The following is a 27,302-nucleotide window of genomic DNA, read 5'->3' on the forward strand; positions in this document are numbered from 1 at the left end:
AGCAGTTCTCACTCAGATATACAGTGGTACCTTGGGTTACGAACGCCTCTGTTAACGAACTTTTCGGGTTACGACCAGCTCCAGCCGCAAAAATTTACCTCGATTTGCGAACTCCGCCTCGGGGTACGAGCAGGATACATGGCCATTTCCCCTCCTGTGACACGGTCCGCGGCCATTTTTCCGCCCCTGACACGTGGTCTGTGGCCATTTTTCCACCCCTGACACGTGGTCCACAGCCATTTTCCGCCCCTGACACGTGGTTGTAGGGAGGGGGACTCTCCCTCCAAGCAATAGCCGCCTCCCTGTCCTCCACGCCAGAACGGATTAACGGTAATTATATTGAACCTTATGGGGAAATTTCCTTCGGGTTGCAACCAATTCGGGGTGCGACCAGAATCACGGAACGAATTAAATTCGTAACCCAAGGTTCCACTGTATTATTAAATGTGTAAGAAGTAGCCCTATTATCATACATTTTAAAAAATGTAGTTCATTTCTACCAACTGTCACTAAATCTTCCCAAACTGGTATCCTACAAATTTGTTGGGTCAGAAACTCTCAGAATTCCCATCCTAGTGTGGCTGTTGATTGCAAATCTGGGGATCAAGAGGGCACTAGATTAGGGAAAGCTGCTGTAGGTTGAAAGGAATGCAACTAGGAAAACCTAGTTTTCCTTACGCTATATTTCTACAGTGTAATACGTATTCATAAGGTAAGTGAGAGGTAAAACCAAGGCTAATATGGACTTCCAATTAAATTCTTCATATCTCTCAAGTTCTTCTTTGATCCAGAAGTGAGTTGCATAAAAATTCCTTGTGTTCCATTAAATGTTCAAATAAGATTAGACCCAAGCTGTGCACAGATTGTCTTAATGCTATTTTTTTTCCCCCAGTTTCATCAGACATTGGCTCAGGAAACATACGCTCACAATGGATGCTGCCATGTATTGCTCCAGAGCCCATTTAGGAAGTCTGCATGACACTACATGTCAACTTTTTAAAATATTTGCTTATTTGTACGATTATAAAAGCAGTAACTACTTACCATCTTCAAAAACTGCCCCAATTTGAAAAGACAGTTCAGAACTATGCTCTGCTTCACATGGATACACTGCTCTGGCTTTTCTATTGACAATACTGAAAAAAGTTGCATGATTATTTTACAGATCCTCAATTTTGTATGACAATAAAAGGAAATAATATTGATTCTACTCATATAGGCAAGAAAACCACTATATTTATATATGTATTTATTTTTATCTACAAAAATAATGATCAGCCCTTAATGCAGAAGATACAAGACCACAGAGCAAGAAGAAACCTATGGTTCAAGGGCTTCATGTACCTCCAAATGCATTTCTTGCACTGCTGAAATTGGCAGCACTTTTTCCCACTGATAATCAATAGTCCTGTTTGCTTAATGTGTTATTTGAAACATAGAAAACTGCTATCTCAACTGAGATAGTGTAAAAGTTTTTGTTCAGAAGAGGGATTAGTGTTTTGGGAGGCTTCACTCCCAGCATGCACATCTTTCACCATTATTCCACCCATTTTCATTCACTGACTTGCCCATAATTGGCCTTCCCTGCAAGCAAATTGCAAAATGTGCAGAAGCCTGTTTCCTGAAGGTCACTAAACTTATTTCTACATTTCAGTTGGCATAATTGGTTTGGGATTTTATCTATATTCTATTATTTCTTTATTCTATCTGTAGCTAAAAATCAAATTTGCATTTAAAGAGCTGATCAGGATACACTCATTCTAGTATTTGACATATTAAATAAAAACAGTATTTTGGCTGTTAAACACTAAGAAACTGAAAACCATTATAATAATTTTCTCTTAAAATTACAACTGTTATATTTACATGAATGGGAAAAAGCTGCCATCCAAGTACTTGCAAAAGAAAGTTTAAACATATTATATACAGAATTTTTCATTAAATATGTGAAATCAGTACAGGTGGTCCTCATTTAGTGACCACTTGTTCAGCAACCATTTGCACGCGCAACGGCACTGAACAAGTGTAGTTTCGGCCAATCCTCAAAGTTCTGGCTGTTGCAGTACTCCCGCAGTCATGTGATCACAATCTGGGTGCTCGGCATCTGGCTCTTGATTACAATAGTGCAGCGTCCTGCAGTCATGTGATCGTGATTTATAACATTCCCTGCCAGCTTCCCACAAGCAAAGTAAATGGGGAAGGCAGCTGGAAGTCAGAAATCACGATCACATGAAGTCCTTGCTTAAAGACCTGCTCGGTCCTCATTTAATGAACTGGGGACTGCTGGAACTGCCATCGCAGCAGGGTCACATGACATCACACTTTACACATCACTTAGTGATGGAAATTCCAGTCCCAATTACTGTTAAGTGAGGACTACCTGTGCAATGAAAACTTCTCCTCTTGTTATATTATACTATTGCCAATCAGTTTTTATATCTTTCTTTATTTCAGCAATTATCTCAAAATTAAACATCTTTCATTCCAGCTGTAGAATCTGAAATGGTGCATTTTTTAAATCCTTAGCAATGTTTGGTAAAATTTATTTTATCTCATTGTCTTAATCTGGTTACAAAGCAAAGTTACATGAAGCTTCCTTATTTTCTCTGTAAGACTTAAAGAATGACTCCTTTTCCAATGATCATGGTGAATACAAAGATTTTAACTCAACAATATTCCATTATCCTGCTTCCCATTCTCAAATGTGGTTTGTATGCAACTCAGAATTTTTATCTTCCTTGGTCAGGCCTGCATACTACGGAGCCTGACTTCCATATTTTGTTCACTAGGACATGACTGACCAGGTGGATTTTCAGTGGACAAAGATTTGGCTGGGAAATTACAAGCAAATTATATTCTTAAAGCTATTATTGTATCCTGACAGAAAATTTCACTCAATGTGACCAGAGTTGCACCTTGTTGCTAAGGCCTTATGCTTTCCTCCAATCTGAATATTCTGCTCTGTATAAAGAGTGGAAATACGATTTTACTGCAGTAAACAGTTTAACTGTAAAAGAATAATTATGTCTATGCAACTGTTATAATAGAAAAGAACAGTCCTGTTTCTATTATATAATACGAGGCATAAATTACAGTGAAAATAAAGTAAATTAATATTCCAATATTACCTTCCAACTGGTCTGTCAGTGTCTGTAGCAGGAGAGGGAAATGAAAATGATGGATTTATTGTGACTGGACTTTGTGCTGTAGGTGACTTTAGATTCATCCAGGAAACCATTGATGAATGAATCTCGCTGGATCTGAAACACATTTTATGAGAATAATTAATGCAGCCCTTTATTAGTTCTGAGATTTATGAAATCAATGAAATTATTGATTTCAGTCATTATAATGCATGTTTTGCCATTATGTCTTCTTAAACATGACATCAAACAACTTTTAGCTGTTTTCTGCTTTGCTTTATGAGAAATACAGTCTTGCTATTGAGAAATCACTGCAATGCACTTGTTAAGTATGCTTCCAGATATATATGAGAAGTTCAGGGGAGAAGTCAAGATAGCAAGCTGTGCATGTATGTTTCCTAAACTTTGCTCCTAGACATTTTATTCTATTATTTTTATTATATATATATTAATTTTAATTTAATTTTATTTCTTATGAAAAATTTATGGTCAGCAATGAGACAAATCTTATTTTTGAAAAAGGTATTGTGAAACCTTTTTTTGTGAAAGAGTGTGCCTCTCAAATATTTATTAGAAAATTTTCTTTCCTGTTTCCCTTTTAAAATAGAAGATTGAGATTCAGCAATAAAAACATTAAATTAAATTGCTGTATTTAGCTTACAAAACAGTAATTCCTGAAAGATAAACAGTACAGTAAGATTTTCAAAAAGTATTGAAATGAAAACATGGTAGCTTATTCGAAAAAATAATAATTAGGGATGAATGTAGAAAACTACTAAAAAAGAAAAAATATTTGTCAAAGTCATTCTTCTTTGCAAGGAATTATGGCAAGGTATAATTCAACGTCTGAAAGGATAAGTTGGAAACTTGACAAAATTAAGTTAGACATCTTAACTGATATTCAGGAATTAAATCCTAGAAAAGGAAAGTGTATTGGATGTTATCTGACTTGTTGCCAAGGTAACCTTGCTAAATTGGGTCTCCTTATCTCAAGAATCAGTGAGCAAGGAAAGCAGAAGACAAAGGCCAAGGGAAGAATTTACACCAACTTTTGGGCAAGTCCAGTTTGTTCCACAGAACAGCCACAGCCTGTAGTTGTCAAGAAATCTGTTTACAAAAGGCATACAACTCCATGTGGTTTAAAAATTCTATCACTATACATTTAGACTGAATAAAGAAACAAAGAAGTAATTGTTCCTTACATATAAAATATTCTACATTGAATGGGAGCATATGCTGTTAGATGAAAACAGGAACAGAAAGATAATGAATTTTCTTGGAAGACTTTAACCAATATTACTTGAGTAATGACTGGGTGATATATTTTAAGGGCAGTAGTTCTTTATTTTGATTACAGGAAGAAATACTTCTTGAGAGTGGAAGACAGACCACTTACATATAAGAACCAAAATATGCACAAATCCACACTTACAGAGAAAGACATAACCAGTCTACACTGCAATAGCATGTTGTTGATATATGAACTTCCAGTGAATCAGGTATATTAGCATAATGATCTTTGATGCCGGTTTCTTAATCTGTTTAAGCATAATGATGGATGGATGGATGGATGGATGGATGGATGGATGGATGGATGGATGGATGGATATATAGATAACAGACACCAACTAGCATAAAAATAGTACATAAAATCTGCAACCAATCCAGTAAAGACTATATTACCCATACAGCATCATAAAACTGATAAATAATAAAAACAAGTCTAAAATTAATATGATGTATATAATTCTTGATTTCTGTCTAAAGAGCTTGAAAAAGTTAAGCACTTTAATTTTCTTGTTAAAAAAATAAAGGTACAATTACTTATTCTACCAAGTTATTTATTTATCATAGCAGAATACTGACTACTGCTTTTTCCAACCTGATGCTCTCTCTACATATTTTAAATTTCAACTTAATTGGGGGGGGTGGAGGGAATATACCAAGAATTAAAAGATTGTTCTTCAGTAATTAATGAAAAAAGACAGGAAAAATACTTTAGGTGTACTTCAAAAGAGAAGAATTGTGTTTTACAGCAGTTATCCTATAAACTTAGTATATTTTCAACAATAATACGTAGGTTTTGAAACTTACATACTCAGTTGAATTAAAAATAAAACTAGCTTCAGTACAATTAACTAGGATTAGCAAAATTATTTAAAAACAGTAAAACAGAGTTGTAATGATAATATAATAATAAAATTTTAAAAATCCTTCTTCATCTCCTGGTAAGACAGAAATGCTGATTGTAAATAAGAAACTGGATACAGGGACTGAGGTTCAGCCTGCTTTTGAAAGGGCTGTACATTTCTGGAAAGAGCAGGTTCACAGTCTGGGAATTTGACTTGATTCCAGTCATCACTGAATTCACAGGTGTCAGCTAGGCACCTTCACAAAATCCTTTTCTGACCTGGTAGCATTGGTAATGTTTAGTCATGCTTCCTCCTGCTTTGATTATTGTAATATGCCTCACAGGGGACTATACTTGAAAAATATATGGAAATTACAATTGGCATAAAATGCGAAAGCTAGGTTGCTACCTATATAACAATCCTAGGATGACTATACCAAAAGTTCTGCAGTAGCTGCTATAATTTAAGGCGCTGGTATTAAAGTCCTACCTGGCTTAGGGCGTGCCAACCTAAAGAACACCCTCTCCTGTTGGAAGCCTATCTGAATCTTGTTAAGATTCTCAGGAAGTGCCCTGTTGAATGTGCCCCCACTGTAAGAGGATCATCTTTCTACTGTACCATGTTGGAGAGAGACCAATTCTGCACTCCCAAGACATGGCGTGGATCCTTTGAGTTTAGAGACTCTGCAAACATGTATCTCTTCCACAATCATTGATTTTTTAGATGATTTTACAGATATTTTATTTTTTTCAGTCTGTATGTGTAATTTATATTCTGGTTTTATTTTAAAATTTTGTTAGCCATCTTGATATAAATCAAATAACTTAATAAATTCCTTTACTTTTATAAGAACTGAGCTGAATTATGTAAACTTCTACCAATTCCAATGAAACCCTAAAAGAACATTATGTGCTAAAGAGAATCATTGTATGCTAGCTAAGTTAGAGCATCTTTACATGCTTTGTAGTACATATCCTATTTCCATTTGACACAGGAAACTTGAATTATGCCACACTGTAAAGATTATGGTTTTTTTAATCTGTTTATTTTCTTCTAACATTATTTGAACTTGGTTTCATTAATTTGGTGCATTTTCTTATATTTCCAAATTTTAATAAAATAGCATCTTTCCATTTTTATCATGTTGAAAGTTTAAAAATTAACAATATACTGAAATTCAAATTAATATTTCTCGAATTCAACAGCGTCCAAAATATTGAATATGTTGAATACTGAATATATTGAATAATATATTGAATATTATTGAATAAAATATTTACATGTTTTATTTAAGATCACATTATAATGTATTTAATACATGGATTTCACTTCAATTTTACCTTTACTTGCATGCTATCATGAATGACATGAACACATGTCAACTGAAATTTGTATATATAATATTGAAGAAAAAGTTATATAGGAAATTTGTCATGTATGAATCACACTGACTGTAGGCTTGGCAAAAGGAGAACACTTTTATAAACCCTGAAAGTGTAATCAGGTGAGATCTTTCTCATAACTATAATGGTAAAATTTTAATAAGGAATCCACTTAGATAGGCTTTCTTTTGAGTGTTCTAAATGGCAGTAAAAGATTCACTCCTTTAAAAAGTGAATTGCACTTTTTACATAAATCTTAACCCAGAATAGAATGTTACCCTGGGATGCACTACCAAAAACTCTATGCAACTGCACGGTCTTCAATCTTCCACTGTGGCTGCCACTGTGATTCTGCATTTTTCTTTTCCAAATGATTGCATTCAGAGGTAAACTTTTAGATTTAATATTACTGGGAGTGGGAAGGAGAAAACGTTGCTCTGCAGGCAATGCTTTTCTTCCTAAAAGCTTCATGTTAATTACCAAAACGCTTTGTGCTTCTCTGCACTTTCTAAAATATGAAGATCCTTATAAAATTTACAAAATGCAAATAACAAAATAATGCCCCTTTTATGACCAGTAGTAACCAAAATAATAGTGGAACGAGTTCTAATGAAAATCTGTGGATTAATTAGGAATCAGTTGAAGTACTGAGAGGAACATAAATCCTAGTGATTCCATGGATATGCCCATGTTGCTTTCTTGGCAACAATATGGAAGTGACTGACCATAACCTTCGTTCAGCATGGGTTCTTTTGGGGTGGGAAGGACTTTACAGTATAGTCCATAACTCTGGATTTTCGGGTGGTTTCTTCTACAAGAATTAAAAAGGTACAATCCTGCTTAGCTTTTCCAAGATTAGCCAAGCTCATCCAGCTGCTGTCTCCTGCTCTGACAATCAGGAATAAAACACTTACGGCATCATGTATGTTGCTGAGGGACAGAGGGGTTGGACTGAACAGATGCACAGAACACTTATTTGTTGTGTGGTCTGCTAAGGAGAGGAAGACTTATGAAGCAAATTTTTAATTTTATGGGTTAGGGTTAACCCTAACCGTAACCCTCTATGCAAGAAAGATACACCCAAGGTCACTACTAAAATAGCCCAATATAATTTCAGCTATTGTTGTCTGGCTATATGTTTAAAATATATAGTGATAAGTACTTTTTTTACTGAATTAAATGTTTTAAAAGACATTTTGAAGGACCACCAAGCAATCAAGAACTTGCAACATCGTTTTTACTAATTAAATCTAATGAAATCACCTTAACTCTTTTGTATTTAGAGAATCCACTTGAAAAGGAAATAACAAAATTGCTTTCCACATTTTTGGTACTTACAAATGCTTTAACTAAGACAAGAAATCTGTACTTTACAAGTTTTTTGTACAGCAGATAGGCTCTGAAACAAAAATTATGTTACTTACAGATTGCCACTGTCAGTTATGAGATTATTTTTCTCGGTGTCTTGAGGGGTGGTAGGAGCAGCAGTTGTGGGAGAGTGAGAAGACAGGGAATCCATGCTACCTGAGCGCGTGCATTCTTTGGGAGGACTAAGGTTGTCACCTGAAGAATAAATATTATTTAACTGCTTTCTTTTTAAAAATGTATCATCGTTATTATACAAAGTATAAGGCACAGAATATTTGCTCTGAAATCTCTGACTTTTGTGAAAAATATTATATTATAAAGATTACAGTCATTTGCGCTATCTTAACTTACAAGTCATTTAAGATAAATGCATATTTAAGAATGTATGAAACTGCTGTACACTGGAATTGAAGGAGAATCATGAACAAACTTTTAAATCCCAAACCCTTGTTCTTTAACACTATCACTCGCAGACGGCCAGCTATCAACATATTCGTTTTAATATCCAAATAATCATCTTAATATCGGGCTTAGCAACATGAATATGCTTGATTATTTTTTTTCTTAACAATTATCAGTAGAATGTATGAACTGGCTACACTAAATTAATTCAAGTTGAAGCAATGTTGGGATATACCAATGTGTAATAAAAATATAAAATTATGTAACAAAATCTTTTCACAGATACCTTGCAAAAGACTTCTTGGCTATTTTTAAGGAAATCATTCTCTTAACATTTAAAGGAAAGTGCACACCACTTCAAAATTTTATCTGAAAGTGTATCTTTCTAGTACTTTTATTTAGATAAATGTGCAGTAACAAAGTTTACATAATAAGATATATAAAATTAATCATACTAGATTTAGACTTATTTTGCTGTCTAGTACAACAGATCTATTACATTTTATATGCATTAGTTACTCTAAGCTGATTTTTTTAGATGTTTCCTGCTGTGCATCCTTGCATGACATTACAAGACCTTGTAGTAAATTAGATTGTGTGATAATCCTACATCTAATTTTCAGACACAAAACTCACAGCAGAAAACACACATTCTAGAAGAATATACTAGTAAAATGCTAACTTTTTAAATCTATTCCACTTATTAATTTTTGTAACATAGATTAATATTCATATCTAAAATTGTACTAATGTGAAACCTGCAGCATTTTTTTTTTCATTCCACAGGCAAAGCACTCTGGAAAAGCACTGAAAAGACATGGATCCTAATTCTAAGCTATCAGTTCATTTTCAGTTTCCTGGGAGGTACGTCAGCTGACAGTGATGCTGGGGAGGAGAGAAACTACCTAGCCAGGTTGAGGTAAATCTTGCACAGCATGGCTGTATATAATTTTGAGCAAGCTGCTTCTCTTCCAGCATCATCTCATGATATTCTGGAATGTTGCTTCACTGGGGGAGGATGTAAGGATGTAAAAAAGGCTGGATGGAAGATGGAATGGTGCAAAAGTCTCCTTGTGTAAGCTTCCTTCCTTCTACAATAAACATACAAGGAAGATGCTTCATGTATACTTTTGCAGCTATTATTACAATGGTAATCCAACCATGTTCAGTTATAGTTATACAGATGAAGATGGTAATCCCTATCTGAAGTAACTATCAAGAGCTAAAACTAAAAAATTATACATACTCTTATCTGGGAGTAAGTTCCATTAATGTTGTAACTAGCATGGCTTTGAATAGCAAAAAATGACTGCATTAGTCTCTTCTGATTTTCATCAAAGTAAGTAGACTATAGGCTTAACAGTGTGCAATTGTGAAGAGTCTGCCAAAACTGAAATTAAAGTTTAACAAATATTTCTTAACTCTACTAGTTTACATTATTATATTAAAATGAAATTATAGAATTAGCTGTCCTGAAATGTCTGGATAAGTTTTTAAAACTCACACTGTATTAGATTTTGACACCATTATGATGCCAAGAGCAAGTCCCATTTCAGAAAGTTTAAAGGAAGATAACAGGAATTAGATCATGAAGCAAAAGACAAATTAGGTTGCAGTGTCAATACAAGTCAAATAAAATTAATTTATAATATGAAGCAGCAGTTACATCATAACAGAACCAGACATCAAAAGACAAATCTTTTTCTTTTCTATATACAAAACAAACTGAGAGCCTAAAGAAGAAATCTGCAAAGGAGGCATTTTGTGTATCTGTTGATATACAGCTTTGCTAGCCGATATTAACATAGATCTAGAGTGGAATCACAAAGACAGACAAACGCTTGGAAAAAAATTGGTCTAAAGAAACTGTCAGAAAGCAGCTAAATGTCACTCAAGTGTTACTCTGATAAGACAAAAACTGATGAATTATTGACACTAACGATCAGAACGGAATGGTGAATGAAAGAAATACCAGTTAAGAGGAACAATAAAGAGTAAGATGGGAGAATAGAGAAAAGTACATTTTAAATTAGAACCAGCTGTTATTGGTAATTCAAATCAAAATTGTTCTTATGAGTTGCTGAACTATTCCTTAAATAAACAGGTATTCTCACATTCAAGTCAGTACATCTGACTCTATATGCTGCCTTTGAGCAACAGTGAAAAGAAGAGCACGGTCCTATTGTTCTTTTCAGCTCAGTGCATAGTGGCAACAAGTTATATAGAGAAGCACAAGAAAAAACTCAATCCAGTGACATCTAAAGAAGCACTTAACCCAATGACACAGGATTAATGGGTACATCACAAAACTACTTTCTCTTCCAAAATATCAACTGTAATAATCCAATCATGCTTCCATCTGTAGTTGAGCTGAAATACATTGCACAGGAATTCATTTCACAATGCAGAAGACAGCTACTTAACCCAGTGGGCTACATCCAACCTCTGTAGGTCGAGCATTTGCAAAAATCAATTTGTTGTGGCTATCCGAGATCACAGAAGACATTTCTATATATGCGTGAATAAAGCAACTTTATTAAAGTTAAATGGGCAGCATTTGGACTAAGTTCCAAACAAATTCTACTTACCAGTACTCATGGCTCATTCTGAAAATTATATGCAGTACTGTGCAAAAGTTTTAGGCAGGTGTGAAAAAATGCTGTAAAATAAGAATGCTTTCAAAAATATATATTGTAATTGTTTATGTTTATCAATTTACAAAATGCAAAGTGAGTGAACAGAAGAGAAATCTAAATCAAATCAATATTTAGTGATTTGGCTTCAAACCAGCATCAATTCTTACACTTGCACACTTTGTACACTTGCACAAAATCAGGGATCTTGTAGGATTAGAGTCAGGTGTATGATTAACCAATTATACCAAGCAGGTGCTAATGATCATCTATTTCATATGTAGGTTGTAACACAGTCATTAACTGAAACTACAAACAGCTGTGTAGGAGCCTTAAAACTGGGTGAGGAACAGCCAAGCTCTGCTACTAAGATGAGGTTGTGGAAGACAGTTTCATGTCACAGGTCATACACCATGGCAAAACAGCACAGCAACAAGACATAAGGTAGTTAGACTGCATCAGCAAGGTCTCTCCCAGGCAAGCATTTCAAAACAGACTAGGCTTTCAATATGTGCTGTTCAAGCTCTTTTGAAGAAGCACAAAGAAATGGGAAATGTTGAAGACCACAGACACAGTGGTTGGCCAAGGAAACAATGCAGCAAATGAAAGACACATCATGCTTACTTCCCTTTGACATTGGAAGATGTCCAGCAGTACTATCAGCACAGAACTGGTGGAAACCAGGCACACCCATCTACTATCCTGAGGAGTTTGGCCAGAAGTGGTCTTCGTGGAAGAATTGTGGCCAAAAAGCCATACCTCTGATGTGGAAACAAGGCTAAGTGACTCAACTATACATGAAAACATAGGAACTGGGGTACAGAAAAATGGCAGCAGGTGCTCTGGATTAATGAGTCAAAATTTGAAATATTTGGCTGTAGCAGGAGGCAGTTCACCAAAGGGCTGGAGAGTGGCATGGTGGAGGTTCCTTGCAAGTTTGGGGCTGCATTTCTGCAAACGGAGCTGGAGATTTGGTCAGGATCAATGGTGTCCTCAATGCTGAAATACAGGCAGATAACTATCCATCATGCCATACCATCAGGGAGGTGTGTGACTGGGCCCAAATTGATTCTGCAGCAGGACAACAACCCCAAACATACAGCCTGTCATTAAGAACTATCTTAATGTCATTAAGAACTATCTTCAGTGTCAAGAAGAACAAGGAGTCCTGGAAATTATGGTTTGGCCCCCACAGAGACCTGATCTCAACATCATCGAGTCTGTCTGGGATTACATGAAGAGACAGAAGGATCTGAGGCAGCCTACATCCACAGGAGATCTGTGGTTAGTTCTCCAAGATGTTTGGAACAACCTACCTGCCGAGTTCCTTCAAAAACTGTGTGCAAGTGTCCCTAGAAGAATTGATGCTGTTTTGAAGGCAAAGGGTGGTCACACCAAATTTGGATTTGGATTTCTCTTGTGTTTGCTCACTTTGCATTTTGTAAATTGATCAACATAAACAATTACAATACATATTTTTGAAAGCATTCTTACTTTACAGCATTTTTTCACACCTGCCTAAAACTTTTGCACAGTACTATATATAATTTACAAATACACACACACTTTCTGACTGTAAAGCTATTTCTGCAATAATAAAGAAATCTTGGAGACTAGTCATTTCAAAATATTTTTAATTTTTAGAAATATTCTTAAATGCAGGATTCCTTGAGCCACAGGTAACTAAGTAAATTAGTTAGGCAGAAGGCTTCTTTTTGTTATTTTAAAGTATAAAAGAAGTTGCACTGGAAAAAAAAAGTCTATTCTAATATAAAAAATAAATCAGGGCATTCTTTTTTGTAGGAGGACACCAGATGGCCAGCTCCTTCATTAAAGCAAAAATCCTTTTCAAGTAAGTGTTAAAGAACTATTATCTGCTTTACATATTTTAGCAAATATCTCATTTAAGTGAGCATAATTTATATGCTTTTACTCTCCACCTTTAGATGATGGAGCTTAGAGCTGCACATAAACATAAAAAAATTCCTGAGTGAATTAAATGGTAATATAGCCATTAACTGAGGTAAACAGTATTTTCATCTTTTTTTTATAGAATAAATTAATGGCCAGACAATAAAGGGTTAAAAAGCTGTGCTGGGAAGGAAAAAAAAAACCAGATTTCAGATTTCAAGCCAAGTTATGAAGGGATAGAGATAACCAAGAGACTTTGATAAATGATCATGACATGATCTGGGATGCTGAGGTAACCCAGCAATCAAGCTAAATTAATCCAGCATTGCATATAAAAGAGAGCTGGACGAAAGAAAAATTTGAAGTCCTATCAAATCATCTTGAAAAATGCTCTAAGGAGACTTTCTGCGCCCTTTTGTTGCCTCGCCAATGACAGTAAGTGTCTTTGGTATGTACAATCCAAATGATTGAGAGTGAATGTGAGATGTTTATGTTGCTAAAATAAAGCTTTTAAAATCTACTGATAATCTCCTGGAATTGTTGTATATGTTCCCTGAGTTTGCTCTGGTGTTGTATTAAAGACTTCTAATTATATAGCAGACGGCAAGCATTTTTGTAACACTGTTCAGCCCTGCTGTGCACGGATTCCAATACAGGTTTTCAACACTTCTATGCACATATGATTGCATGGAACGCTGCCTACTTATATAAACTGATAGGTATAATGCAGTAAGAAGGTGTAGCTTGCATATGCTACAGTATCTTATGCATGCTTCTTGTAGGAAGTCCATAATGTAGGACTTTGTGGGAAGATGTAGTATTGACTTACAAATTAGTTTAAAAAAAAAAACAGCTGCTTAGGAAAAAAAAAAAGCAAAGTTATCTTAATGCCTTCACTTGGCTTCGGTTCTTTCACCAAAATAAATTAACACCATGGCAATGATTTGCCTTCTTGTTTCTGTCTATACATGTTGTCTTCACATCTTTGAGTCTCATATTTGTAGAATTACATATCTATTACCATTATTTACTAGACGTTATATATCAGTCCCTTATTATTATATATTACTTATATATCACTCCCTGCAATACTGCGATGTTTTCCCATACATGCCCAAAGTTCACTCTACCCTCTTAACAAGATTGTATAATAGAAGAGTATGGTTGGAAGCTGGAATGTTAAGCCACACACTTCCCAAAAGGAGTCTCTTCTGTCTGTGTATTTGCAGTTGCTAGTTTTGCAACTACATGTTAAATCAATCCATTTTCCTCTTTTTCTAAATCTCAGCTTTGCTTATAATGCAGGCTGTATGACAAGAACTTCGGTTGCAAGGAAAATTCATATTAATATCTTAAGAGATCATGCTAAAGGAATAGCTAGCATACAGATGTGCAGCATCCTCCTACGTGAACTTCTCATTGAGGTAGCTAAAAATAAAGGATCAAAAACTCACAATCTCATCGAGCTGTGGAAAACAGTTCACAGCAGAATCAGATACTATGCTGGGGTATTATTTTAGACCACATAATTAAAATGTCAAGATATGATAGATCCAGTGGTTATCATATAAAAAGAAACAAGATAAAAGCAGAGCCAGATGAATTCCACACTAGTTTAAGATAAAAGTGACAAGTGGAAATTTTATCTGCTACAGCATCCAGAAGATAAAAAACATTTAACTAATAGGAAGAAAAGGTCCTTCCCAATATCTGTGAATGGTGGTGGAGGTTGGTTTTTTTTTTGGCTGAGAATAGAAGCCACTATGAGGAATAGAAAACATTATGTGAATAGGCATTCATGCACATCAGGGTATCCATAGAAAGCTGACACCGAGTCAAAATGACAAGCGCACGCTTGTGTCATGACGCAAACTTAATTTTTACACAATCCTATCCAGAATTAAGTATGTAAGTTGCAAGTTTTGCATCATTACATCATGATACACACATTAACATTTGCTCTCCCTGCAGGCACCCATGATGCAAATGACTGTACACACTCTTGCTTTGGCTGGATATTTTTGAAGATTAATCTGCACATTTTTACCTGATAGAAAATTCCTCCCGCTCTCAGGCAAATTACCTGTGAATTGAAAAGGTAGATTCCTATTATTGTAATGTTTTAATAAAATGAATTTGCATATATTCAATGTGGTTTTTTTCACAGAGATAAGTGACTCTCATGCATAGAAACACATCACACGTGCACATTCTTGTATTTCTTATAGAAACAGTAAAAGAAAAGGGAAGCAGGTGGCAGTGGTGAGAGGGAAAAGTCACATCTGCAAGGGAGGTCAAAAACTCAACATGTTGGCTGTGATTGGGTGATTGAAGCCCCACCCCTTTTTTTACATGTAATCCCCTTGCCTGAAGATTACATATTGCTTGGAAATTGTTTTAGGAAAAGAGTACCTGTTTGCCAGGTCAATTTAATTTTTTTAAAACATGTAATTAGGACTTTATTCTTTTCTTTCCTTTTCTGTCCATTTATTTGTTCCCTACATAGTTTTGTTTCCTCCTTTCTATTCCTTCCACAGGGCAGATTCTCCTTTCCCTCTCAGCACTGTCACTTGCTTCCCTTTTCTTTTACTGTTTCTATAAGAAATACAAGAATGTGCACGTGTGATGTGTTTCTATGCATGAGAGTCACTTATCTGTGCTGGAATGGTTCTCTTTCCATTGCTTAAAAAAATCCTACAGTACTAAGTTGAAGCGAACCAGTTTGTTGAAGCAGTAAAAGCAGCAGGCTAGGAAAACAGAAAATAGTGAGCTCTAGTCTTGCTTGCTCTAGACCTGTTGCTTTATGTACTCTCTTCCTAACCCTAACCACCAAGATGCTTTATGCAAGGAAGTGCAGAAGTTTATTTTTTAATCCTTTTTTGGTTAGGTTGCTTGCACTGCCATTTACAAATCAATGAAAATTCACAGAAGATACTGAATTTCAGCAGGACAGGTTAGAGCCATCCGCTTCATCTTGGGTGAATATAAATCTATCCCAAATTGTACTATTTGCTCCAGAGTTGGAATTCACTCTGACCCAACACTACTTTACAGGAGTTTCATCTAAAAGCTATAAAAGGAACTCTGTTCTCTGTGGTTGTACAAAGAATTTAACATGCCATCTGACATTGCTGAAGAAACTCAATGGGAATTTCAATGTTGCTATTAACAATTTTATTAACAACAGCTTAAAATCCCTAGCCTGATCCTGTTTTAAGATGTCTAAAAGTCTGAATAGTGATAGACCACTTATTGTTCCCAAAGTATTGTTGGGTTTTTATTGGCATCCTCAAAATATTGGAATTTAACTTCAGAGCTTATGGCAAGCAAGTGAAGTTGCCTTGAAAGGTGATACCTTAATTAAAAAATGAACAAAGAGTATTATGGAAAATTAAAGATTAACAGATTTATTATGGAATGAGCTTTCATGCCATGACAAATAACATAGTTTTTAAGATGTCACCATGCTTTTTTGGGTTGTTATTCTTGCTCCAACAGAACTACAGATGTCTTGCTGGAAGTTTATGGTGGTTCCAACAAGTTCAGTGGAGAACCTATTTTTAAAACCTATTTCTTTTAAACACTTATGACAGTACAATCTTTAAAAACACACCATCATATATCTAGCATTTTTCCTACTCCATATGTACACACACACACACACACACACACACACACACACGTACATATATACAGATTTTCTGGGAGGCAAGTTGGATCTGCTATTTAAAGACAAAATGAAATGTATAGGAGACAATAGGCATCACCTGTATTTATATATAAAAGCTGACAGATTTATTACATGCTCACAACTTGCTTGCACCATTTGTCCATCAAAAAATGAATCTGATTAAGTAACTAAACCATTATAAACTGTTGATGCATTTCATCTATTTACATATTCCTAAAATTAAGTCACCCACAATGTTTCTGGGTATTGAGCCCCTTTTTCTTTATGTAGATTTGTAATTAATTTATATAGGAAAAAATTTAAAAAAAATACTGAAAATGCTAAAACAAATTACTAAATTCAAATACCCAACTTTGGAAAAATGCCCGGGATTTATAAAAATGCATAATAATAATAGTAATAATAATAATAGCAGCACATAGTACTGCTGATGAATTTCTTAAGAGGCAAATGAATATATGTATCTCTATCTATATTTTTATGTGTGTACAGTATATGGTATATCATTGTTAAATAAAGTTTTTTTTTTAATGGAAAAAAATGCAAATGTAATCTTTCTAGCCTGAAGAACTGATACATCTTATTTGTGCAATGAATTTTATTTTTTCTCATTTGATAACCCACATACATATATGCAAATGTTTAAACACCTGATGTTTAGTGGCTATCAATATTGGTACTATTAGAGTTGTCTTTTTAGCCTTGATAAAATGAAATTCAAGTGATTATCTCTTCAAACTCATGGAAGAGTGGCTTTGCTTTTGGTTCGTATCTTATTCCATTTATCTTGCAATTTATTATTCTTGTCAGAAGTCAAATAGATTTAGCTAAAATATTCAGTGCATTGTTAAAGCATATAAGTTCTCCTTAAGTTAGGTACATAGTATGTTATAAAAATGCACTCTGTCAGATTCTTCCCTCCATTTTCTAATTTTTAGAAACAAAAATAATAAAATGGAAAGCTACTGTAGACTGCCCTGATGACAGAAGATATACTGCAACTCCACTGTTGCCAAGGCAGAACATATAATGAACATCTTACTGTCATCCAGCTCCAGACAGAGATTATATACAGCAACGGGCCTCTTATTACGTTGGCCCTGTCGTCTTGATTGTCGCGGTGGGGCATTTGGAGGAGAGATTGACACAGGGGTTGACTCAGGGAAATAAGTATCAGGCAGAGTGTGGAAAATCTGGAAAGAGGAATATCAAACACATTGATTATTTACTATGAAGAACAACCCGTATAAATCCAACTCTAAACCATTTTCAAAACAACATTTGCTTTGGATTTGATTCAAAACAGGAAGGAGAAAAAATTCAATTCAATTTCTCACATTTTGAATGATATGATTTTTTTAAATAAATACAAAATTAAAATAAGCATAAATATCAACTGTTCTGCAAAACATTTAAATTCACAGACTAAAGAATGTTCAACTATGTTTGCCAGATGGCAGAATAATGACAAATCAGATTTATTTATGAAGTGAGGCAAGAGATCCTCCTGATAGATACATCCTCCTGATGCCCCATTTTATGAAGTGAAATGTATAACCAAGAAGTGGGTTTTTTCAGCTAAGGCACCTAATAAAGCGTCCCTTCTAGTTCTATAATTCTATGCTAGTACAACACTTAGTTTTCCCAGGCTTTTAAGCTCAGATGTATTTTTCCCACTGTAATTTTTTTTACATTTAGATTTTTTTTTAATATCATAGTTCTGATAGTTAAAAATGCTATAAAAACTTTGAACTGTGTATTACTATAAGAATGTTCGAAACAACCACAGAGATTCCATCTATCTCTATCTTTTTTTTAAAACCTTTTGAGTATAGCAACAACTGCATCTCATGCTTTTCTATATGGACAAACTCCCAGACTGTGCAAAGCCCTACCTCTACAAAACCCTTGTTGCTTTTAGAGGGCAATCATGTCTGGCATCCAATGTTTTTCCCTTCCCCCTTGCATTTCCACAAATTGTTGCTATCACAGTCTAAAAAAGAAACCAAAGCATTATCTTCTGTTGAAAATGTTGGCCTTCCAAAATATATGTGTGGGTGGGTACGTGCATAGACGCTCAATTCTCATTGCTTCAGAACATAAATCTTCATAAGATAAATAAATGATAAATCACTTCTACTCATCTTGGCCACAGCTGATGTTCCATTCCCTGGGTTAAGTCCTTAAAAAGGACTTTTAAGCTGTGGTAGCAATAATTTGGGGGTGCGGGACAAGATTAAAGCAAGATGTAGGTCTCCTCTATATGCAAAAAGGATTTTGGGGGAAAGGAAGAAAACACTGTAGGCTATTAATAGGAGTTTTTAAAGACTATAACTCAAGTTCCTTATTCCTTAACTTGCTTATCTGGCTGGAATTGGGCTGCATTTCCTTAAGAGCTCACATGAGGCTCTGTCACATCATACTGGTTGAAACAAATTCTTTGGGGAATATCTTTGGTCCATTTCTCCATTTCAATCTTCCCTAAGAAGAAAATCAATCTCAATTTAGCTTACTGCAACTTTTCTCTTCCAGCATTAATTGGCCTCACTCCTGAAAAAGCCATAGTTACCTAGGCAGCAGAGGATATGGGACCTAGACCTGATAGAACCAAATTTTCCATCTCCATTACAGCTCAGTAACCACCAGATATTTTTATAACATTTCCTACACTTCACACAGCAGGCACTTCAACTTCATCCAAATCAGCAAATTACCTATGAGGGCCACAACTGGTAGATATATCAGTATTTCCTATGAAAATCACACTTGTATATGTTCTAATATAGAAGTTCAGTCTGTTTCACATTCACAATTAGAGTGCCTCTATGCAATAAATGTAGGACAGAATTCATAACACCAATTGTTAGAAATCTAAATTACTCCTCCAAGCAGATTATCTTTTTTCTCCTAGGCAATCAAACTTCAGCTTTTACAGGTGGTCCTTGTTCAACAATCATTCATTCAGCAACTGTTCAAACTTACGACAGTGCTGAATGAGTGGTAGTTACAACTGGTCCTCATACTTAGATCGGTCGCAGGGTCCCTACAGTCATGTGATCACCATTTGTGATAAGCAAAGTCAATGGAGAAGCCAGGAGGAGATGATGACCACATGATGTTCTCGCTTAATGACCTGTGGTAATTAGCTTAACAATGGCATCCAGAAGTACTTGAATTTCTGTTGCTAAGTGGTATAGTCACGTGAAGTCATGCTTTATGACTGCATCACTTCGTGATGGAAATTCCAGTCCCAATTGCAACAAGATTGCTAAATTTTTAACAGTAGACATGCCTTGCAGAAATTATCTGGTGCTTCCATTACACAATTAATTCAAACCTTTCTGTATAAGCTTTATTTTATTGTTATTTTATATCACTGTTTTATATTTAATGATATATTTAATATCATCTTTTATGTATTGGACACGCATTGTAAATAAACAATTATTGTTTTCTTGACTGAGAATATGATTTTTTTATTCAACATAAACCAGGTAAATTTTCTCTATTCTTTTATTATCAATTGTTCTCTCTCTTACAGGTTAAGTGAGATTCACTTATTCATTTATTTTGTACACTTCTGCATTCCCACCAGTTAGCATCTCAACAACATTAAAATAAACTCAATTTTATAAAACTACAATTATACTCTACTAACCCCGATGTTGACAGCTCATTATCCTACAAATACTTTCTTAAAAATTTGGTTTTAACCAGTTTTCAAAAAGTTGTCAGAGTAGTGCTAATCAAACATTGGGAGGGCCATTAAACAGAGACCACAACTGAGAAACACTGTTTATGCATCATGGCCTGCCTAATCTCCCTCAAGTGGAGAATGATTAATTACTTCCTCAAATAAAATGCACTGGATGGGTCAATTCCACTTCGAGATGGTGATTCTGAAGACACTTGGGAATCAAGCCATGTAAGGCTTCGTAAGTAAAAACTAGCACTTTGAATTGCACCAGAAAACTAGCACTTTGAATTGCACCAAGCTAATGCAGGGCCTACAGCACAGGTGTTATGTCACTATGAAAGTTTTCATTTGCCAATAAGTGGGCCACTGACTTCTATACCAACTGCAGTTTCAGAGTGGTCTTCAAAAGTAGCCTCAAGTAAACTGCACTGTACTAGTCTAACAGTATGTGGTAATACGGAGAAGAATCAAAATGAGGAAAATATAAATAAATATGCATAACATTGAAAAATGAATTACATTGTTGTAGGAATAGGTAATAGAGTGGTGAACTATTATAGTTAACTGTAATAATAATTTATTTAAAGTTGTAAAAAAATTAATAGCTAGATAGCTAGATAGATAGATAGATAGATAGAACTGAAAAGCAGTGACATTACTTTGCAAGTCCAAAATAACTGTCCTAAGAATAGCTCAGAGGAGCTACTGTGTTGTTAAGTGGAAGAAAAGTACAAGCCTAGCTACTCTAAAGGGCCATGTCATGGTTCCCAAGAGCATCATAGCAATATCACACAATATCTAACCTTAAAGCATTGAAGATAAAAATAAACACGTCAGGTTTGCTCTGAAACAATCTGAGCAGCCACTGCAGTAGCCACAGCTGAGGCAATCTGTGATACTACAGCTTCTTGGTGGAGGGGATACCTCTCCATAGAAGTGCTAAGAATGCATGCAGACTTTAGGGAACAGAGGAACCTAAAGCCCAAAGCATCCTTCTTTTTCATCTTACAGGTCTCAGATATAAAATTCTTGCCCATTCATTACCATAAAAATCAGAAAGCAAAATAAAAGAATTTGAAATATTCAATAAGAAATAATTAGATAGAACAAAACATGGATAAAAATATGCATGGGACTGAGAAACAGAAAATGTAGGTGTAGTTTTTTGGAATTACCGGTAGTCCCTGGGTTAAGATGCCTGGTTTACAGATAACCCATAGTTAAAAACAGAGCCTACTGTTAAATACATAATGGCTCGAGTTCATTACATAATACTACTTATACAGTATTATACAATACCACTGTTTTCCAGCTTACATAAAAATTTGACTTAAGGATAGACCTTGGGAACAGAAGTCATTCTTAAACCAGGAACTACCTGTATGCCAGTATCACAGACCAATCCACCTCACAAGGTTGTTGCTACAGGAAAAACAGGAAAGAGAGAGCATAATGTACACTTCCTTGAGTTGTACAAAATAAAGGTGGGAGATAAATATAATAAACATATAAACAAAGGCCAGGTTTCTCCTTATTTCGACCAAATTCCTTCCTCAAAGCCAAATTATGATCTTCTAGCCTATACTATACCCTGGCTTCAATTCCTTTTCTCTGAATCTACTTTCCTGCAACTTCTTCTCAAAACTTGTCGTCTTCTATTCCGTTCCAAAGTAATGGTGACACTATTTTGAAACCAGTTATTTATTAATGTGGTGACCATTTTATTATATCCTTTAATATTCTAAAATACCAATAACAATTTAATCTTTACTTTCTGGGATACTTTTTCCCACCGCCTAAAATATTTTCAGGTAAGCTTTTGAATTTGTACTCAAGGTATTTAACTTTAGCCCTCAACTGGTATTGCTGCTTTCAGCACAAATCAACTACTCATTTGATTAAATTAACACTTGAACTGTTGTTAACACACTTGTCAGCTACTCTAGTACTTTAAATGATATATACAGTGGTGCTTAAGAGTCTGTAGCTTGGGATCATTTTCCTCAATAAATAAATAAACAAGTATAATGTTTTTGATTCATTTGTTTTACTGAGTTCTCTTTATCTAGTTTTAGGACTTGTGTGGAGAACAGATCATGTTACCCATATTGAGAAATGAAACATTCACAAAGAACATCAATATTAAAGAAAATACATATAAATGCATTGTGCTATTTTTTTTTTGGATAAGCAATATCATGCAAAGAGCAGAAAAACAGTAATAAGTAGTAAGCAAAATATATTTGATCTTCAGATCTCACAGTATGAATCTCTCATGTCAGACTGAATTCTAGCTTCTAAATGAATTTTGAAAACAGGCTTGGGCTGCTAAGGTATCTAAATATACAATCCTAAATCACAAAAGTCAGTAGGAAATTAACTGGCACCATTTTAAATCTAAGACTGTATAAGTAAATAACACTGAGTTTATAATCTACATTTAGTGTTCTGTTCTGAAACCAAAAACAGGCTTGGTGGAAAACAAACCAAAAACCAAAAAAGCATAGAAACGGGTCTGTTACCTTTTATGACACAATGACAAATGAAATCAAGCAAATTGAGTAAAAACAATCACAGTGTATATGGTGCTGAGATAAGGAGATATAATGCACATTACACCCTGATAATGCTATCTTGATAATTCTGCTATTCCAAATTCCAAATGAAAGATATAAGAACTGAAGTAACATGACAAAAGAGTTGATAAGAGACTTAGTTGTAGAAATGAATCTTAACATTTTGTTATTCTGTTCAAGTATTTACAAACTTGCCAATTTAAGGCTAGACTCAAAGCATCTTTCTGTTGACTGAGAAATTGGAAGACAAGGTAGATCTGCTTCATAATCTGTAACCATGTTTGCAATGAGATACATAAATGCTTATGTGTTTCATGAGACAATACATAGGCAAGTCAATATACTTATTATCCCAAGTGTTCCATGTTTCCAGAAATTCAATGTGACAGGCTAAAAAAAAAGCGAAGGCATGTAAGATAAAGTTATAGGTACATACAATATATGACACTGCAATATAATGCCTATTATGGTGCATGTTTGATGATGATGATGATTTATTAAATTTATATGCCACCTGACTCCCATATGTTTCTTAAAACAACAGCCTTACTTCCTGGTTTTGAAGAGTTTAACCAATTTGCATTTTTAAAAAAATTTAAATTAGTAGATATTTATTATAACAAAATGTTATTTTTTTTAAATAGAAGTTTGTTTTATAACTACATATTAAATTCTAGATTCCTCAATGTACATAAATTGTTTGTTTTTAAGATGGGCTATTTAATCAGGACTTCAACTGGTACACTATTGCATGGAAAATTCCCTAAAACCCTCTAGAATCCATGGAATTCATAGATTTCTTACTTCTGTAGAAAATAATAAAAACAAGTTTACATGACAGCATGAATTGGTCTGATCATTACAAGAAAATAGAAGTAAAATTGTGCAACTTCAGACTATTTTTCTGTGAAACTGAGAAAACAGAACTGTGTTCAGGTATTTATTTTATTTATTTATTTATTTATTATTAAACTTGTATGCCGCCCATCTCCCCCAACGGGTGACTCTGGGTGGCTCACAATAACAAAAAAGGAAAAAATACCAATCCCTCCAACAATGACTAAAATCCATAAATAATTAAAAATAGAAACATGCATTAAAACATGCATGGTATGTGTTGTTAACAAGGTGTGATGGGTGGTTTGGGGTTACTCACTGAACAATTTATCTGTTTTGTATAGAGGTGTGCTCCATTGGAATCAGGAGGTGCTTGTGAATTCATTTTTGTCACTACAGGAGGTCTTCGGGTTACAACCACTCATTCAGCAACTGTTCAAACTTGTGATGGCACTGAGCAAGGAATTTTGACCATAGTCACATCTTTTGATTATGACATCGCAGCGAGCCACAGTCACATGATAATAATTTCAGACTTTTCCTTATGGCTTCCCACAAGCAAAGTACATGAGGAAGTCAGTAGGAAGTCATGGTCATGTGAGGTCCTCACTAAACGACCCGCACAATCCTTAATGATGGCAACCTGGACTGCTGTCACTAAGCAACGAGGTCACGTGACATCACCCTTTATGACCATGTTGCTTAGCAATGACAATTCCGGTCCCAATTGCCATCGTAACCCAAGGACTACCTATAGAGGGCCATGTACTCTTAATGGCCAAGAGGATAATATGAGAGTTTCAGTAAATTGTATTTCAAATTCATTCACAGAATTATATTTTATGTTCATATACAAATTTTATATATGTTTTTATATGTTCACTTAAAATATTAATATAGATTTTTTAAAAAGCAGAAAATACCCATTAATCCAAACACAAAAATAACAGACAGAACTACAAGATAGAACTTATGTTTGCTAGTGCAATGAATTCTATTACAATTCTCTTCTGACTGTCAAAGAAATGTCTCACAGGAAAGCCTGGAGGCCAGAAAGTGTGCAGTGCATTGGTTTTGTAATGCTTCCTTGATAATGTCTCTGCTCCGTAGCTCTGATATTTGACTTGAAGGTCATTCCATAATTCAAGTAATGTAAACTTTGCAGTTTTGAGGATAGTGTTATATTTATATGAATTATATTGATATGGCAATTAACATGACATATAGGTAGCTATCATCTTGTCCCAATGAAATAAAAGAAGACCATTACTGTGATTTTTCTGCACAGATCATAATAAGGTATAAGCACATAAATTATATATGCCTATTCTATAATAATTAGAAAAAATTAAAAGAAAAAGAAACCATCTTATTTCTAAATGGCCAGCTATGAGACTGCATGAAGAAAACAAGGTTAACATGTAAAATAAGCTCTTTTCATGTTCAATTTTATGAATGTGTTAACTCAGTCTTTTCTAAAAGTAGCAATGGATACTTAGTACAATGGTTTCACCATTTTCTGCATTATAATCATGCCCAAGTTTGGCAATTCTTGATTTGAATATCCCCAAGAATATTTCCACTCCTACATTTTAATTAGACTACTGCATTTTGACTAAGACCCAAAATACATTAACAAAAATAATTAAATTACTTAGTATTCTCTACTATTGTCTAACTATTGAGAATATAAAGAGAAAAAACAAGTTCTGTCAACATGGAAAATCTACTTTTCTGGAAATATAAATTATACTTTTGTATAAGTTATACACACAGTTGCTAACCACAGGTTTTTCAAGAATTGAAGATGACTAAAAGGATAAAAATGGGGAAAAACATATGTTTATTGTAATTGCATCCTTTATCTAATAAATCAGCAGAAAAGGTGAAATAGGGTAAAACAAACCTAAACCTAATTTGAACTGAACAACTTTTTCACTGAATCAGTCACCATGACAGGGGTACACTAGTAGGCAGGTGGGCAATGAGATCAGTTTTCAGTGACATGGCCGTCTCTCAGGCATATGAGACAAATGGAATGTTTACACTTGGAAGGCAACTTACTTCTGTAATTTGTGGACTTTGGAAACAATTGGAAACATATGCTCCACTAATTAGAAGGAAGAGCCATTACCCAAATGGCCTATAATGTTGTCTGTAGCCTATCCTTCTTTTCAACTGAAGAACAATATACACCTAAACTAAAGAAATGAAGAGAGACCAATAAAAGAAGAAAATCTCTCAGTTTTGATCTGAAGAGCACAGAGATTCCCAACCATGTTGTTATTGCAATGTTCAAAGGATGAGAACTGCACCTAGGAACATATGCCAGGGGGTGGATGTCCTACTGAAAATTCTTCCTTATCTCTACAAATTCTGACAGAACCTCTCCATAAGTATAATACTCAGGTAGCACAGAGGACAATCAGGATTGCTGAACAAGGATCTGAAGCTTAGACCACTCCATTTCAAACATCTTGAGTTACTGGAACAGAAAAGAAAGCCATGAAGCTTTTCACTCTTACTGACCCTGCTGGCAGACTGCTAATTTAACAGCCAACTGGAAAAGAGGACAGGACTTTTTGTGTTGTACTGTTTTTAGTCATGGGCCACTTGCAACTATGGCTACTAATTTTTTTGCTTAAGCATATTTTGCTGTTCCTTCTGCTCTTTCTTCACAGCAAGTCAGGTCAGTCCAAAATAAAATAATTAATTAATCAACAAATGTTCAAGGATGAGGGATTTGACTTGGTACATATTGTTGAGAATTGCTGAAAAGAACTTCTATTAATTGATGCAACCCATTTAGGAAGACCTACCTTCCTTAACAATTCAAGGTCAAGATTCTAGATCAAGATTCAATTCATTTAGAATGAACCTAAACTGAGCAAAAGGAACAGAACCATGTTTGGGAAGAAAAGAATGGTCATTGTTATTCTAGCACAGGCTGAGATCAGGTTAATTTAAATAACCTCTAAATCTTTTATTCCAAGATCACCGCAGATGGAGACTGCAGCCATGAAATTAAAAGACGCTTGCTCCTTGGGAGGAAAGCTATGGCAAGCCTAGATAGCATATTAAAAAGCAGAGACGTCACCTTGCCGACAAAGATCCGCATAGTCAAAGCTATGGTTTTTCCAGTAGTAATGTATGGCTGTGAGAGCTGGACCATAAAGAAGGCGGAGCGCCGAAGAATTGATGCCTTTGAACTGTGGTGCTGGAGAAGACTCTTGAGAGTCCCCTGGACTGCTAGGAGGTCAAACCAGTCAATCTTAAAGGAAATCAACCCTGATTGCTCATTGGAAGGATCGATAATGAAGCTCAAGCTCAGATACTTTGGTCACCTAATGCGAAGAGAGGACTCTTTGGAAAAGACCCTGATGCTGGGAAAGATTGAAGGCAAAAGGAGAAGAGGACGGCAGAGGATGAGATGGTTAGATAGCATCACTGAAGCAATGAGCATGAAACTGAGCAAACTCAGGGAGGCAGTGAAGGACCGGAAGGCCTGGCGCAATATGGTTCATGGGGTC

General features: G+C 35.0%; 1 protein-coding gene across 3 annotated transcripts in view; it reads right to left on the reverse strand.

Moving 5' to 3' along the window:
* Positions 1–27,302, reverse strand: part of ARHGAP10 (Rho GTPase activating protein 10) — a 119,592-nt gene that overhangs the window by 18,566 nt on the left and 73,724 nt on the right. For all 3 annotated transcript variants that reach the window (XM_088132780.1, XM_015887769.3, XM_088132781.1), the window contains 5 exons: positions 17,705–17,855; positions 15,019–15,054; positions 8,082–8,220; positions 3,129–3,260; positions 1,045–1,136 (listed from right to left, as the gene is read on the reverse strand). In XM_088132780.1, the coding sequence (XP_087988906.1) occupies positions 1,045–1,136; positions 3,129–3,260; positions 8,082–8,220; positions 15,019–15,054; positions 17,705–17,855 (550 nt within the window). The remainder of the gene's footprint in view (positions 1–1,044; positions 1,137–3,128; positions 3,261–8,081; positions 8,221–15,018; positions 15,055–17,704; positions 17,856–27,302) is intronic.

Source organism: Python bivittatus, unplaced genomic scaffold (assembly GCF_059951505.1).
Source record: "Python bivittatus isolate LINGU-HERP-01145 unplaced genomic scaffold, Pbiv_v1 ctg000070_np1212, whole genome shotgun sequence".
NCBI classification, from domain to species: Eukaryota; Metazoa; Chordata; class Lepidosauria; order Squamata; family Pythonidae; genus Python; species Python bivittatus.